The 12,905-nt window shown below is 49.2% G+C and overlaps 2 protein-coding genes across 2 annotated transcripts in view; one reads left to right on the top strand and one right to left on the bottom strand.

The window, feature by feature from the left end:
• Positions 1-12,905, top strand: part of PARVB (parvin beta) — a 238,171-nt gene that overhangs the window by 170,946 nt on the left and 54,320 nt on the right. The gene's annotated exons all lie outside the window — the stretch shown is intronic.
• The window catches only part of SHISAL1 (shisa like 1), a 76,936-nt gene continuing 68,744 nt past the window's right edge, over positions 4,714-12,905 (bottom strand). Inside the window, exon 5 of the mRNA XM_060166940.1 lies at positions 4,714-4,871. Within this exon, the coding sequence (XP_060022923.1) occupies position 4,871 (1 nt within the window). The 3' untranslated portion in view covers positions 4,714-4,870. The remainder of the gene's footprint in view (positions 4,872-12,905) is intronic.

Genomic DNA, 12,905 nt, shown 5'->3' with positions numbered 1-12,905 from the left:
TTTCTAGAATCTTCTACCTCACCTGACTGCTCAACTCAACATTCAAGTTTTCAGGCCACGGGCTCCAAAGCTGCATACATTCACTTAATCACCATCTGGTGCTGCATTTGTGCTGTAAGGAGGGGCCGGGGAGCCTGGCGTGGCATCGGTCAGACGGAGGGTGTGCCGTGTTTGTTTTCTGGAGGGGACAGGACATCACCCCAGCCTGGTGGTGAGTTCTGGGGCTGCAGGTGGCAGTGGCCAGAGTGTCACCCACTCACTAGATGGGTGGCTGCCCCGCTGACCTTGCAGATGGCCAGTGGGGACAGGTAGACACTGTCTATGCTCGCCAGCTGAGCGGTAAGATAAGAATCCCCCAAGGTTGCCGCAGAGAGGGGGCCACCCAGACGTGTCTGCAGTGACGTGGCTGCCCCTCCACATGGACAAGAAATGCCCCCAGCAACTCCTCTCGGGGCTATCATGTCAACTTGGACCGCTGCGGAATCTGTAAATTCACCTCTGAGGGCCACCTAAGGCATGGCTCCTGCCATCGGTGGGGACCAATCAGCAAAGCTGAAAAAATGAAAATAAATCAATCAACAATTTTTAAAAAGTCTGTGACTCTGGGAAACTAATCTTCTTTTACGGCACGACCTCTAGGAGACACAGTAAATGGGGTGTCAGAGGAGCCAGGAGCCAGGGCCTGGGCAGGGACCATGGTCCGGAGGGACAGCGGAGGGCTGGGACACCGGCCTGGTGCGGACAGGGGTCTGGGGGTCTGCTGGGCGCATGGGAGATGGTGCCAGGCTCGATGTGACGGGAATGGCCTAAAGGGAGCTTTTGATCTGACGGTGAGCTGAGAAGCATCTCTTGGTAGAAGAAGCCTGTTAACCCCCCTTCCTGGCTGTGTTTCCCCTGATGCCCCCAAGCCCTCCTTTCTAGCCCTGGGGATGAATTTGCCTGAAGGGTTTTTTGGATGAAGAGGAGAAAGGCCCCCACTCCAGGAATGCTAGCTGCCTACCTGCTCTTTCTCTAAAGCATCAGAGACGGGCTCATCAGAGAGACGGGATCTACCTGCAGAATCACACATGTGCATGTGTGCATGTGTGTGCGTGCGTGTGCGTGTGCTTTCAGTTAAGGCCTGTTTCCTATAGGTCCCGGTCAGCGTCAGATGTCGGGCTGGCAGCTGGCGGCCCCAGGCCCTTCTGAGCTAGCGGGCTGCTCCTTGAGGTGCAGGGGGATCTCAGAGGTTCAGGTGGGGGCAGAGAGGCCCATGGGTGCTACCAGGTATTGGTTCTGCGTAGAGATTCCCAAACGCACAATTACGCTATACACAGATGAGAAGGAAAGCATAAAACTGCTCGTTATAACACACAGTTCCCAGTGGGAAAAAGTCCTTACAAATACAGGGAGTCAAAGACAAGCTCCTCAGCGGATATATTGCCATCTTCTCTCTCTTCTTTTTGTTTTGCTTTTCGTAGTATTATTATTGTTATTTTTACAAATTATGTGGTTATAGCCAGAAGCTCACAGTAAAAAGTAAAACTAGGCAGCTCGAAAAATCAGGTTAGGGAGTCACTAAAAAACACTAACTCTGTAAATCTCTACTTGAACCTGTCACTGCCCTGCATCTTATTCTCAGGGACTCTACTCATTGGCGCGTCTGCCTGCCATGGTAGGATGGGGCAGGTTTTTGTCAGGATGGCCCGTGTCCCAGGGGCTTTGAGGAGCCCTTGACATTGAGAGGGAATGAACCGCATACGTGTGCCTTTCAGATGGGCGTTCACACCCACGCACACTGCCCTCTCCCCTCAGCCACTCCGTCCCACGCCAACACCCCACACACTTGACAGGTGAGGCTCAGAGAGGTGAAGCGATTTGCCCAACACCACCCAGCGGGGAAGGGGCAGCGAGTGCTGTGGGTCCCTGCACTCCACCCCCTGCATCCCAGGCTGCCCTGTGTCCGTTTGCTAAGTCTGTGGTGTCTGCTGAGCTTCACGATGAGGGGCCGCCTGCACACAACAGAGGGTTCTGATCCCCAGCCCGGCTGCAACAGTAAACCTCCACGGGGTCATCATTCGCTCCTGGAAAGACCTCTGGTGGAGTCGGGAGCAGCGCCTTGCAAGCTCTCAAGCCCAGGGTTGCAGATCAGGGGAACCCTAGCCCTTGCTGGTCTCTGTGACAGTGACCTCTGGCTCTAGTGCTCGGGGCAGAGAGGCAAGGCCAGCTCCTTCTTGGCAGGGGAAGCGTCTCCGTATGAACAGCCGCACGAGCAGCCCCAGAACCGCAGGAAGCCAGAGAAGCAAGCCCCCTAAAAGTCCCTGCAGAGCTGACGTCGGCTCTGTGGACAGATGTTACGGGCATCCAAGTTTTCGTGGAAGTCCCGCCTTAAGTGGGAAGGGCTTCGACAGCCCTTTCTTTTAGTCAGGGCAGAGAAGGCACAGAACTTGCCTGGGGTCACACTGCGCTCAGCGCAGAGCTGACGTCAGAATCTGGGTCTGCGCCCACACCGCTCTCCCCAAGGCTCAGGTCTCTCTGATTCCCGAGGCCATGCACATGGGATGCAGGTGTTTGCTGATCCAGCTGGGCTGAATGACTACTGAGCTCCCCTCCATGGCGACTACTGCTCCGCATGGACAAGGCCCAGGGGCAGGTCCTGGCGTGTCTCAGCGTCCAGGGTAAAGGAAGCCACGCCTATCCCTAATCAAGACCCCAAGCGGAGGTTCTCTGACATTGCCTCTGCCAAAGCTGTACACCCGGGCCCTGGCGGCACCGTCTGGAGAAGACGGGACTCAAGCCACAGGTCTGGGTCTTCCTTAGCTTGCCTGTGTGACCTTGGGCAAGCCACCTGACCCATCTGAGGCTCAGCATTGTAGGCCACGAAATGGGGAGAGTCCCTTCTTTATGGGCTTTGAGAGGACGAAAAGCCAGGCTGGATGGAAAACGCTTGACACCCTGGAAACTTCTTTCTGCTTTATCAAAGGACAGGTGTTACGATTTTCCAGGCTAAGGTGACTCACAGCGGACCACGGCATCTGGGCTCTCACCCACCTCTCTTTCCACCCTTCCTCTGTGTCCCAGCCAACCTGGATTTCTTTTTGTTCCTTGAAAGCATCAAGCTAGTTGCTGCCTCAGGGCCTTTGCACTAGCTGTTCCTTCTGCCTGGAATATCTTTAATGTCCATGGCTGGCTCTTGCTTATCATTCAGAGCTAGGCTTAGCCCGCTCAGAAAGCCCTTCCCAGACCACCCAAGCTCAAGAGGACCCCCGTGAGCATTGTTTTGACCAAATTCTCGGCTTAGGGCTCACTGCTATTGCTACCTTCCTTATTCACTGCTTATTTCTTCCCTGTCCTCTCCCCCAGCTAGGACACCAGCACCACGAGCAGGGGCCTGCCTGCTCACTGCCACGTCTGATGGGCAGAGGGTCTGTGGAAGACACTGGGTCCTGCCAGGTGAGGGTACGCAAGCAGAGGAGCCGGGCCCACCCAGCTGGGCGCTGGGGGAGATTTTGGCTTCACTAACACCGGGGGAATGAGGGTGTCTACACTGCCACCCTGGCCCTCGGGGATTTATGTGATCGTTTCCTAGGTCAGGCCCTTCCGTGTGTGTGCCCCCGGGCTGGCGGGGTGGGTGGTGGCAGTGGTAAGCTCTGTGGACGGATGTTACGGGCATCCAAGTTTTTGTGGAAGTCCCTCATTAAATGGGAAGGGCTTCTAGAACCTTCCCCTCTGCATTTCCACAGTGCTCATCACTCTGTCCAGCAAAGATCTGTGTGTCTGTCTCTCCCACCAGCTGCGGCTCCCCCAGGGCAGGGACGAGGCCAGCCTGACTCATCTCCCTTCCCGATCGCTGCTCAGCAGAGGGCTGGCAGACAGTAGGTGTTTAACCAGAATGTGCTGTGTGTAGGAGGGTCCTGCGGAAGCGACGGTGGAGAGCTTGGGTGATGGCCCATCCACTGAGAAGCCATTGGGGGGATGCTCCAGGGACTGTGTTGGGGGTACCCTGGGCTGGGGAGCTTGGACTTTGGGTTCTTATACCTCTGAGGTCAAACCGAGGACTGGTCTCCTCCTGGCTGTGAGACATGGGCCATTTCTGCAGGGAGTTCATCCCACCCACCTCCCAGGTGATGAGAGAGGGCGTACGTGAAGATAATCTAGTGCCTGCCCCGAGGATGGCCTGAGACGTGTCTCTCATTATCACTGTCATTATGGGAACAAATTCCATAAGAACGAAACCCCGCCGGCATTTCGCATCCCCAACACCCCCTGAGACAAAGCGTGGCTGTGCCCTGTGCTTGCCAACTCCATCTGGCTCACAGCTGCAGCAAGAAGCTGGGGCCCGGACGCTGGGCCAGACCCCCAGCACAAGGTGACTCAGGCCCATCAGAGAACTTGGGGGGACCCCAATAAAACCAATCAAACAAACGAAAAGGATACCCCTGATCACACGCACACGCACGCACACACACTCACATTCAATATTCTGACACAGAGAGGCCCACAGGCCACTACTGGAGGGAGCAGAGGCAAGGGAACCACGCACGGGTACGACACATGGCCTGAATCCTCCCGGCTTCACTTGGCCGGAGCAGCTGTGTCGGTCATCCTGAGTCCACCATGGCGCCATCTCTCAGAAACCACTGGCCCAAAATGGGACTATTGCTTGCGGACGGGTGGCTCAGAAGCCCCCCCCTGCACCCGGCCCCCACCCCTGAGTTTGCTCGTAGTGTTAGAAGTCCGAGGAAGGGTTCGGACACAGGCGGCGTTTTCTCCTCTGCCGCCACCGCGGCCGTCTTGGCTCTCCCTGGCGTCTTGAAGTGGTACTTCTCGGAGGCTGAGCCAGGTGCTTTGGGTCTCACCTCCCCCATCCTGAGGCACGGCAAAAGGGTTTTCTAGGGAAGCAGAAAGGAACAAAGTATCACATGGTGTCTCCTCCATGGTGATGCACTGGGGACATTTCTCTCTGGCCTCAGTTCCAGGAGAACCCAGGTTTTTCTCTGAGCACATGACATGTTTTTGTCTTCTAGTTATTGAGACCTGTTTGACTTTAAAGCTGGAAGCAAGACAAGCAGGTCTGCTATCACTATGGTTTCATACAGCACTAGTGCCCCGGCCCAAGCAATAAGACAAGAAAAGAGCATAGAGTGTCAGGAGTGGGCTAGAAGAACCCTAATTACCATTATTGGCAGATCACGTACATAGAAAACCCAAGAGAATCAACAGGCTAATTATTAGAACAGAGAGTGCAGATACAAAGATACAATTTTCAATCTGTAAGACAAAACCAGATCAACTTATAAAACCTATTACTCAGCCATAAAAAGAAATGAAATTGAGCTATTTGTAATGAGGTGGATAGACCTAGAGTGTGCCATACAGAGTGAAGTAAGTCAGAAAGAGAAAGACAAATACTGTATGCTAACACATATATACGGAATTTAAGAAAAAAAATGTCATGAAGAACCTAGGGAGAAGACAGGAATAAAGACACAGACCTACTGGAGAACAGACTTGAGGATATTGGGAGCAGGAAGGGTGAGCTGTGACAGGGTGAGAGAGAGGCATGGACATATATACACTACCAAAAGTAAGGTAGATAGCTAGTGGGAAGCAGCCGCATGGCACAGGGAGATCAGCTCGGTGCTTTGTGACCGCCTGGAGGGGTGGGATAGGGAGGGTGGGAGGGAGGGAGATGCAAGAGGGAGGAGATATGGGGACATGTGTATATGTATAACTGATTCACTTTGTTATAAAGCAGAAACTAATACACCATTGTAAAGAAATTATACCCCAATAAAGATGTTAAAAAAAAAAAACAAAAAAACTTATAAAACCAACAGTGTTTTTTTACCTCAACGGTTACCAGGGTGTTTATATGTCTTGGGTTAGGATAGTCCCAGTTAATACTTATTGTTCTGACAACATTTTTAATATTGTTCCCTTTTCAGCCTCAAAAGTATTCTACTTTGGATGATAAACCAGATGGTCACCCTTGTTATAACAAACTAGAAAATATTAAGAACAGATACAGATAACACTCATAATAATAAAAAGAACCATTGTAAACCTTGGTGGTACACCACTGGATAGGACCATACCGTACAAAACCATGGAGAGGAAACCAGGACACTCCGGGCACATGGACAGGTCACGAGATCACTGGGATAAGGTCAAGAGTGTAAACGCCAGCCCACGGGGCACTTACAGCTTTGATTGGCAGAGTTGAGTTGCCTTTGTTCTTTCTCCTCTTGAGATCACCTCCAAACAAGGATAATGAGGAACAGAAATACAAACTCCATCTCTGGCCGACACAGTGAATCCCCTGTCCTATAGCCATTTATAGGGGTAATTACCCAGTCACAAATATTCACCTTCCCATACTCCCTTGCAGACCGGAGTGGTCACATACCCACTCTGGCCAATGCTATGCAAGTGGAAGTCTACTGGGAAGGGGACATGGATCCAGAGGAAGAGCATGAGAACAAAGGACCTTCACTAATGTGGCTGGAGTGGGAAGCAGGGAGAAATCTGGTTCTGGTGGCAGCCCCAGATTGTCCACCTCCACACCATTGTAGCTGGGTTTCTGCAACTTGTATCTGATTACAGCTACCAGCAGATAAACCATCTTCCACCAAACTCCAGTGTGTCCCAGGGGCAAGGGGGGAAGATAATGGAGGGGTTAAGCCAACAAAGTCCATCTTTCCAGAGGGCTTGATACTCCAAATGGCAGAGTCAACACCCCATTCTGCATCACTGCGCTCTGGGTGACAGATTCTGTGGTCCCCCATCACCTGCTTTATCATTCTCCATCTAGTACACCAAATATTTTACTTACTGGTCTAGCATTTTTTTTTTTTTTTGCAGTACACGGGCCTCTCACTGTTGCGGCCTCTCCCGTTGCGGAGCACAGGCTCCGGACGCGCAGGCTCAGCGGCCATGGCTCACGGGCCCAGCCGCTCCGCAGCATGTGGGGTCTTCCCGACCGGGGCACGAACCTGCATCCCTTGCATCGGCAGGCGGATTCTCAACCACTGCGCCACCAGGGAAGTCCTGGTCTAGCTTATTGTTTGTCTCTCCCAACTAGAAAATTAGCTACATGAGGGTCCAGGTATTTGTGTGTTGTGTTCATTTTTGCATTGCAGGGTCTGGAGCAGTAACTGGTACACATAATAAGTCTTTGTTGAATGAATGAATGAAGCAAGAATTTGAAGCCCAGATGAACCCGATTTTAAGTATAAAGTCAACAGAAAAACTTCTAAAAACACATTTTTGAATTATAGCTCCCATGAGCCCTTCTTGCATAAATTAACAGAGGATACATAGAGGATAATAAAGGATAACATCCTATACCTTAGGATAACAAAGGGTAAATAGAGCAACTCTGGCAAGAGTACTAGCAATGAGAATCTATTTAACTGTAGGTCTATGTCTGAAACTAATGTATTGTGACTGTTACAGAAAAGAACAAAAAAGGAAACAGAGAACCAATATAAACTATAGTAGGGAAGGTGGAGGTCAGAAAGAGGGAGGTAACATATGCAAACTATGTCTTATTTGCTTATAGTTGGGAGTCCAAAAGGATCAGTTAGAGATGGAAATAACATTAGAGGTGCAAAGGTAAATGGAAAAATTAATATAATATAATCAACTAAAATCATTTGATGGAAGTGAGAGAAGGGGAGGGAGAGTAGATATGTTCTAATTTGGGCATCATTCATAGTAGGGAGAAAATAAACAGTGTCTAAAGAAATAGAGGATTAAGTGTATCATATGACAGTATAATTATGAAGATAACTATGGGATGAAAAACACAGCTTTCCAAATTGTCAGAAGATATATAAACAAAAAAGAAAACAAAGAAAACAGAGGCCATATGGTGAAAATTGACAACCCCCACAAAAGCTATAAAAGCATAAAGCATGTCATAAACTATGATGACAGAACTAAGACTAAATGTAGCTGCCGTATTAGTAAATGTTAATGAGACACGCACACTTGCTGAAAAAAAAAAAAAGACTCAGAATGGTTTACAAGCAAAATCCACTGAAGGTAGAATAATTCAGAAAGGTTTCATATAATAAGATGAGTAGTTGATGAAAAAGTTTTGGAGATGGACGGTAGTGATGGTTGTACAACAGTGTGAATGTACTTAATGCCACTGAACGGTACAGTGGTTAAAATGGTAAATTTTGTTATGTGTTTTGCCACAATTACACAAGAAAGAATGGGCAGAAACAAAACAAGTGCAAACCAAGAGAAAGCAGGGGTCTTGATCTGAATGTTAGACAGAGCTGAAGTCAGGGCAAGAAATAGAGAATGAGAAAAAGACGGCATTGTGTGGGGATCAAGGATGAGAGTCACCATGAGGACTTAAAGTAATGAGTGTCTTTGCACCAAGTAACATAGCCTCAACGTTCATAGAGCAAGAAATCTGAAAATGTAGGAAGAAAAAGACAGAGTGTGTTAATATTGGTGCATTTTAATTCACCTCTCTCAGTCCCTCACAGATTAAGTTGACAAAAACATAAATAAGGTATAGAGAGCCAAATAACCTAATTAATAACATAGTATGTGTGGCTTTTTAAAATTAATTAATTAATTTATTTTTGGCTGCATTGGGTCTTCATTGCTGTGCATGGGCTTTCTCTAGTTGTGGCAAGCAGAGGCTACTCTTCATTGCAGTGCGTGGGCTTCTCATTGCGGTGGCTTCTCTTTGTTGTGGAGCATGGGCTGTAGGCACATGGGCTTCAGTAGTTGTGGCATGTGGGCTCAGTAGTTGTGGCTTGTGGGCTCTAGAGTGCAGGCCCAGTAGTTGTGGCGCATGGGCTTAGTTGCTCTGCGGCATGTGGGATCTTCCCGGACCAGGGCTTGAACCTGTGTCCTCTGCATTGGCAGGCAGATTCTTAACCACTGCACCACCAGGGAAGCCCTATGTGTGTGTATTAAACAGAATCTTCCTTCTGTTCAAATGCTCTTGAAAATGCACACACAAAAAACAATTATCAGGCCACAAAGAAATTAAATTCCAAAAAGTAGATGTAAGGCAACATTCTCTGATCACAATACACTAGAATTTGAAAATGTTAATAAAAAAACCACAAAACAAAACCCAAGAAGTTTTAAAATGCTTTAAAATAACTCTTGTGTCAAAGATAGAGCAAAAATTCAAAGTTGCAGAATATCTAGACAATAATGAAAATAAAAAGATTACATTTCAGAACTTGTGAGATGCAGCCAAGGCAATGCTCAGAGGAAAATTTATAGCTTTACATATTTATATTAATAAATAAGAGAACATGAATTAGCTATCCAGCTCAAAAATTAGAAAAAAAAAGGCAAAATACTGAAGGAAGGCATAGGAAAGCACTTGACAAATTAAAACTGAGATGAAGTTAAACACATAAAAGGAAGAAATGAATAAATAAATACAATTTCTTACTCTTTTTGAAAAACAGGACACATTAACTGTTGGTGACTTTAATAAAGCAGAAGGAGAAAGTGACCACTTAAAAGTTATCTGTACTTTTCCTTTCCAATTCCGCTTCTCCACTATCTCTTAACCCCTCTAGATAGCCTTTTGACCCAACTATTCTGCAGGGTTTACCCTTGTTAAGGTCACCAAAGACCTCCATGTTGCTAAATCCAGGGGTCAATTCTCGGTCCTCCTTTTACTTGTCCCCTTGGCAGCACTGACACAGGTGATCACTTCTCCTGCTTCCAGGACACTCCAGGCCCCTCTCTTGGTTCTCCTCCTAATTTTCATGCTGCTTCTTCTCAGGCTCCCCCGTCGGTCCCTCCCCATCTTCTCAATCTCCTCTTCTCCTTTCCATCTCTACTCACTCCTGAGGAAATCATCTCCTCCCAAGGAATTAACTACTCTACATACATTAATGTCTCTTTCAGCCTCAAGCTCACACCGTAGCTTCAAACTGTCTACTTGACATCACCAACTGTATATTTAATAGACATCTCAAACTTAATATGCTCAAAACTAAAATCCTGATCCTCTGCCCCAAATCAGCTTTTCCCACAATTTTCCTGACTTCAGTAAATACAACTCCAACAGAGTCCCAGAGCATCTCTTTCTCTCATCCCCAAATCCAGTCCACTAGTAAATCCTTCAGATGTATCCATGAACCTTGCCCTTCTGCCACCTCCATTGCTTCTACCATGGCCTCCTCGCTTATCAAGCTCTTCTGTCTACTCTCCATACAGCAGCCAGAGGGATCCTGTGAAAATCCATGTCATGTCATGTCCCTCCTCTGCTCAAAACCCTCACTGGCTCCCGTCTCACTCAGAGTAGACGCCAAAGACCTTCCTCTCCATCCTCTCTGGTCACATCCCTTATCTTCTCTCTTTTGCTCACTCCACTCCAGCCACGAAGGCTCATTTTACGTGTCAACTTGACTGGGCCACAGGGGTGGTGCCCGGATATTGGATCATACGTGGTCCTGGGTGTGTCTGTGAGGGTGTTTCTGGATGAGATCCGTCTTTGAATCTGTGGACTGAGTCAAGTGGATCACCTACCCAATGCAGGTAAGCCTTCTCCAATCCACTGAGGGCCTGGGTAGAAGAAACAGGCAGAGGAAGGGAGAATTCCCTCTCTGCCTTCCTGTCTTTGAGCTGGGTCATCAGTCTTTTCCTGCCTTCAGACTTGGATTTGGACTGGAATTTACACCATTGGCTCTCTTGGTTCTCAGGCCTTCAGACTTGGAGTGGTCCTGGGCCATCAGCCCTGCGAGATCTCCAGCTTGCCAAGTACAGGTTTGGGACTTCTCAGCCTCCAAATCTGCACGAGGCAATGCCTTGGAATGTCTCTTTATATATATAGCTGTCTCTGTGTAGATTTCACATATTTTATCTGTATTATATATAGACATATATTTATATATAGATATCTATCTATAATCTAGATTTATATATAGATATCTACATCTGTGTCTATACTATATCTATATCTGTATCGATATCTATCCTACTGGTTGTGTTTCTCCAAGAACTTAGACCAAGACAGCACCTGCACCAGCATGCTTCCCTCTCTTCTCCCAGATAAACACGTGTCTATTCCCTTTCGTCCTTCAAGTCACCTATTACTGAGACCTTCTCTGACCACCTTATTGAAAGCTGGACTCCATCATCAACTCCCTCCCTGCTCTCATAGTGTTTTTCTCGCTAGCACGTATCACCATCTAACAGTCCACATATTTTATTTTATTTGTTATTTGGCCGTGCCGCCCTGCATGTGGGATCTTAGCTCCCTGACCAGGGATGGAATCCACATCCACTGCAGTGGAAGCGCAGAGTCTTAACCACTGGACCACCAGGGAATTCCACACGTATTTTAAATTGTCTGTAGCCTCTATATAAATGGGAGCTGGCCCACTACTCTACCCCCAGGACCAATAACGACACCTGGCACAGAGCTGGCGCTCAGGAAAGATGGGGGGAACACACAACCTACCCACTCAACCCTGTGCAGCAAAAATCAGAAACTTGGATGAGATGGGTGAATTTCCAAGACAATAGAAACCGCCCAGAGAATCCAGGAAAAGTGAATCTCAACAAAGCAATGCCAGAAAGAAACTGTCCAACGGCAAATCCAAAGTCTATAAAATAAGAGAAACGCAAATGAAAGCCATAATGAGAAGGCGTTCCAGAGCACAGCTCAAAGGAAGCTTCTACATTCCTCCACTCATCACGTCTGCAGAGATCAAAAAGGTTGAGCGCACCATGTGTTTGCTGGGTTTGGGGGGGAAACCTCTGCTTTGTGCTGGTGGGAGGGACGTCAGGTCACTCCTGGAAGGCAGCTTGGCGCGCACCCAAGTTATAGATGCGCGCGCCCTCTGACCCAGTAATTCCACTTAACCACTATCCTACAAATACGCTCACAAGGGCAAAATTCTTACAAGCTCATTTATTGCAGTAATGTGGGTAAAAGTGGAGGATTAGGATCAAAGAAATGTCCATCACTGGGGAACTGGTTCAGAAACAATGGCTCCCCACGCAGTGGAGACCAAAGCAGAATGATGCCTCTGGAAGCCGCTGCTGGTAGCATCTTCTGCCAGGCCTGGGCTGGGTGCTGAGACACAGACCTGGAAGGAGTGAGCCCAGCCCTCGAGTGCTCTGAGCTGGGGGGGAGCCACACTGGGACCCTAAAACAAGAGCGACAGATCCGCACTGTGTCAGCGCTGAGTGGCTGGGGGCGTGGCTTGGATGGGGGCGGGGACCCAGGGAAAACTCATGTCAGGAAGTGGGGGAAGGCACACCAGGAGGAGGGGTCACTGAGCCCAGACCAGTCAGAGGGTCACAGCAGGTGACGCAGGATCTTCCTGGTGGGTTGAGGCTAGACAGGCAGCCACGGAGCACTTCAACTGCCAGGTGAAGGCCCTACACGAGATCCCAGGGCTCTGGGACGTAGACGTGGAAGATCCTTCCTAATCCCAAGAAAGGTCAGAGTTAGGGCTGCTGTGATGGGGTATCTCTTCTGGGCTGGGCACTGTCCAAGCACTTTTTTTTTTTTTTTGCGGTACGCGGGCCTCTCATTGTTGTGGCCTCTCCCGTTGCGGAGCACAGGCTCCGGACGCGCAGGCTCAGCGGCCATGGCTCACGGGCCCAGCCGCTCCGCGGCATGTGGGATCCTCCCGGACCGGGACACGAACCCGTGTCCCCTGCATCGGCAGGCGGACTCTCAACCACTGCGCCACCAGGGAAGCCCCAAGCACTTTCTATGCCTAGTCTCACTTCGCTCTCCCAACAGCCGTAGCCCTATTTCCCCTATTTACAGGTGAGGAAACCGAGCCTCAGGAAGGTAGTGTGACTTGCGCAGAGTCACGTATCTGGCTAGTGGTGGAGCCAGGAGTCCAGCCTGTGCTGCCGGCCACTGGGCTGCACTGCCACCCCTCAGGTGCCGGGTGGTGGCCTGGCTA

Source organism: Lagenorhynchus albirostris, chromosome 11 (genome assembly GCF_949774975.1).
Source record: "Lagenorhynchus albirostris chromosome 11, mLagAlb1.1, whole genome shotgun sequence".
NCBI classification, from domain to species: Eukaryota; Metazoa; Chordata; class Mammalia; order Artiodactyla; family Delphinidae; genus Lagenorhynchus; species Lagenorhynchus albirostris.
This window is presented reverse-complemented; position numbering and strand designations above follow the sequence as displayed.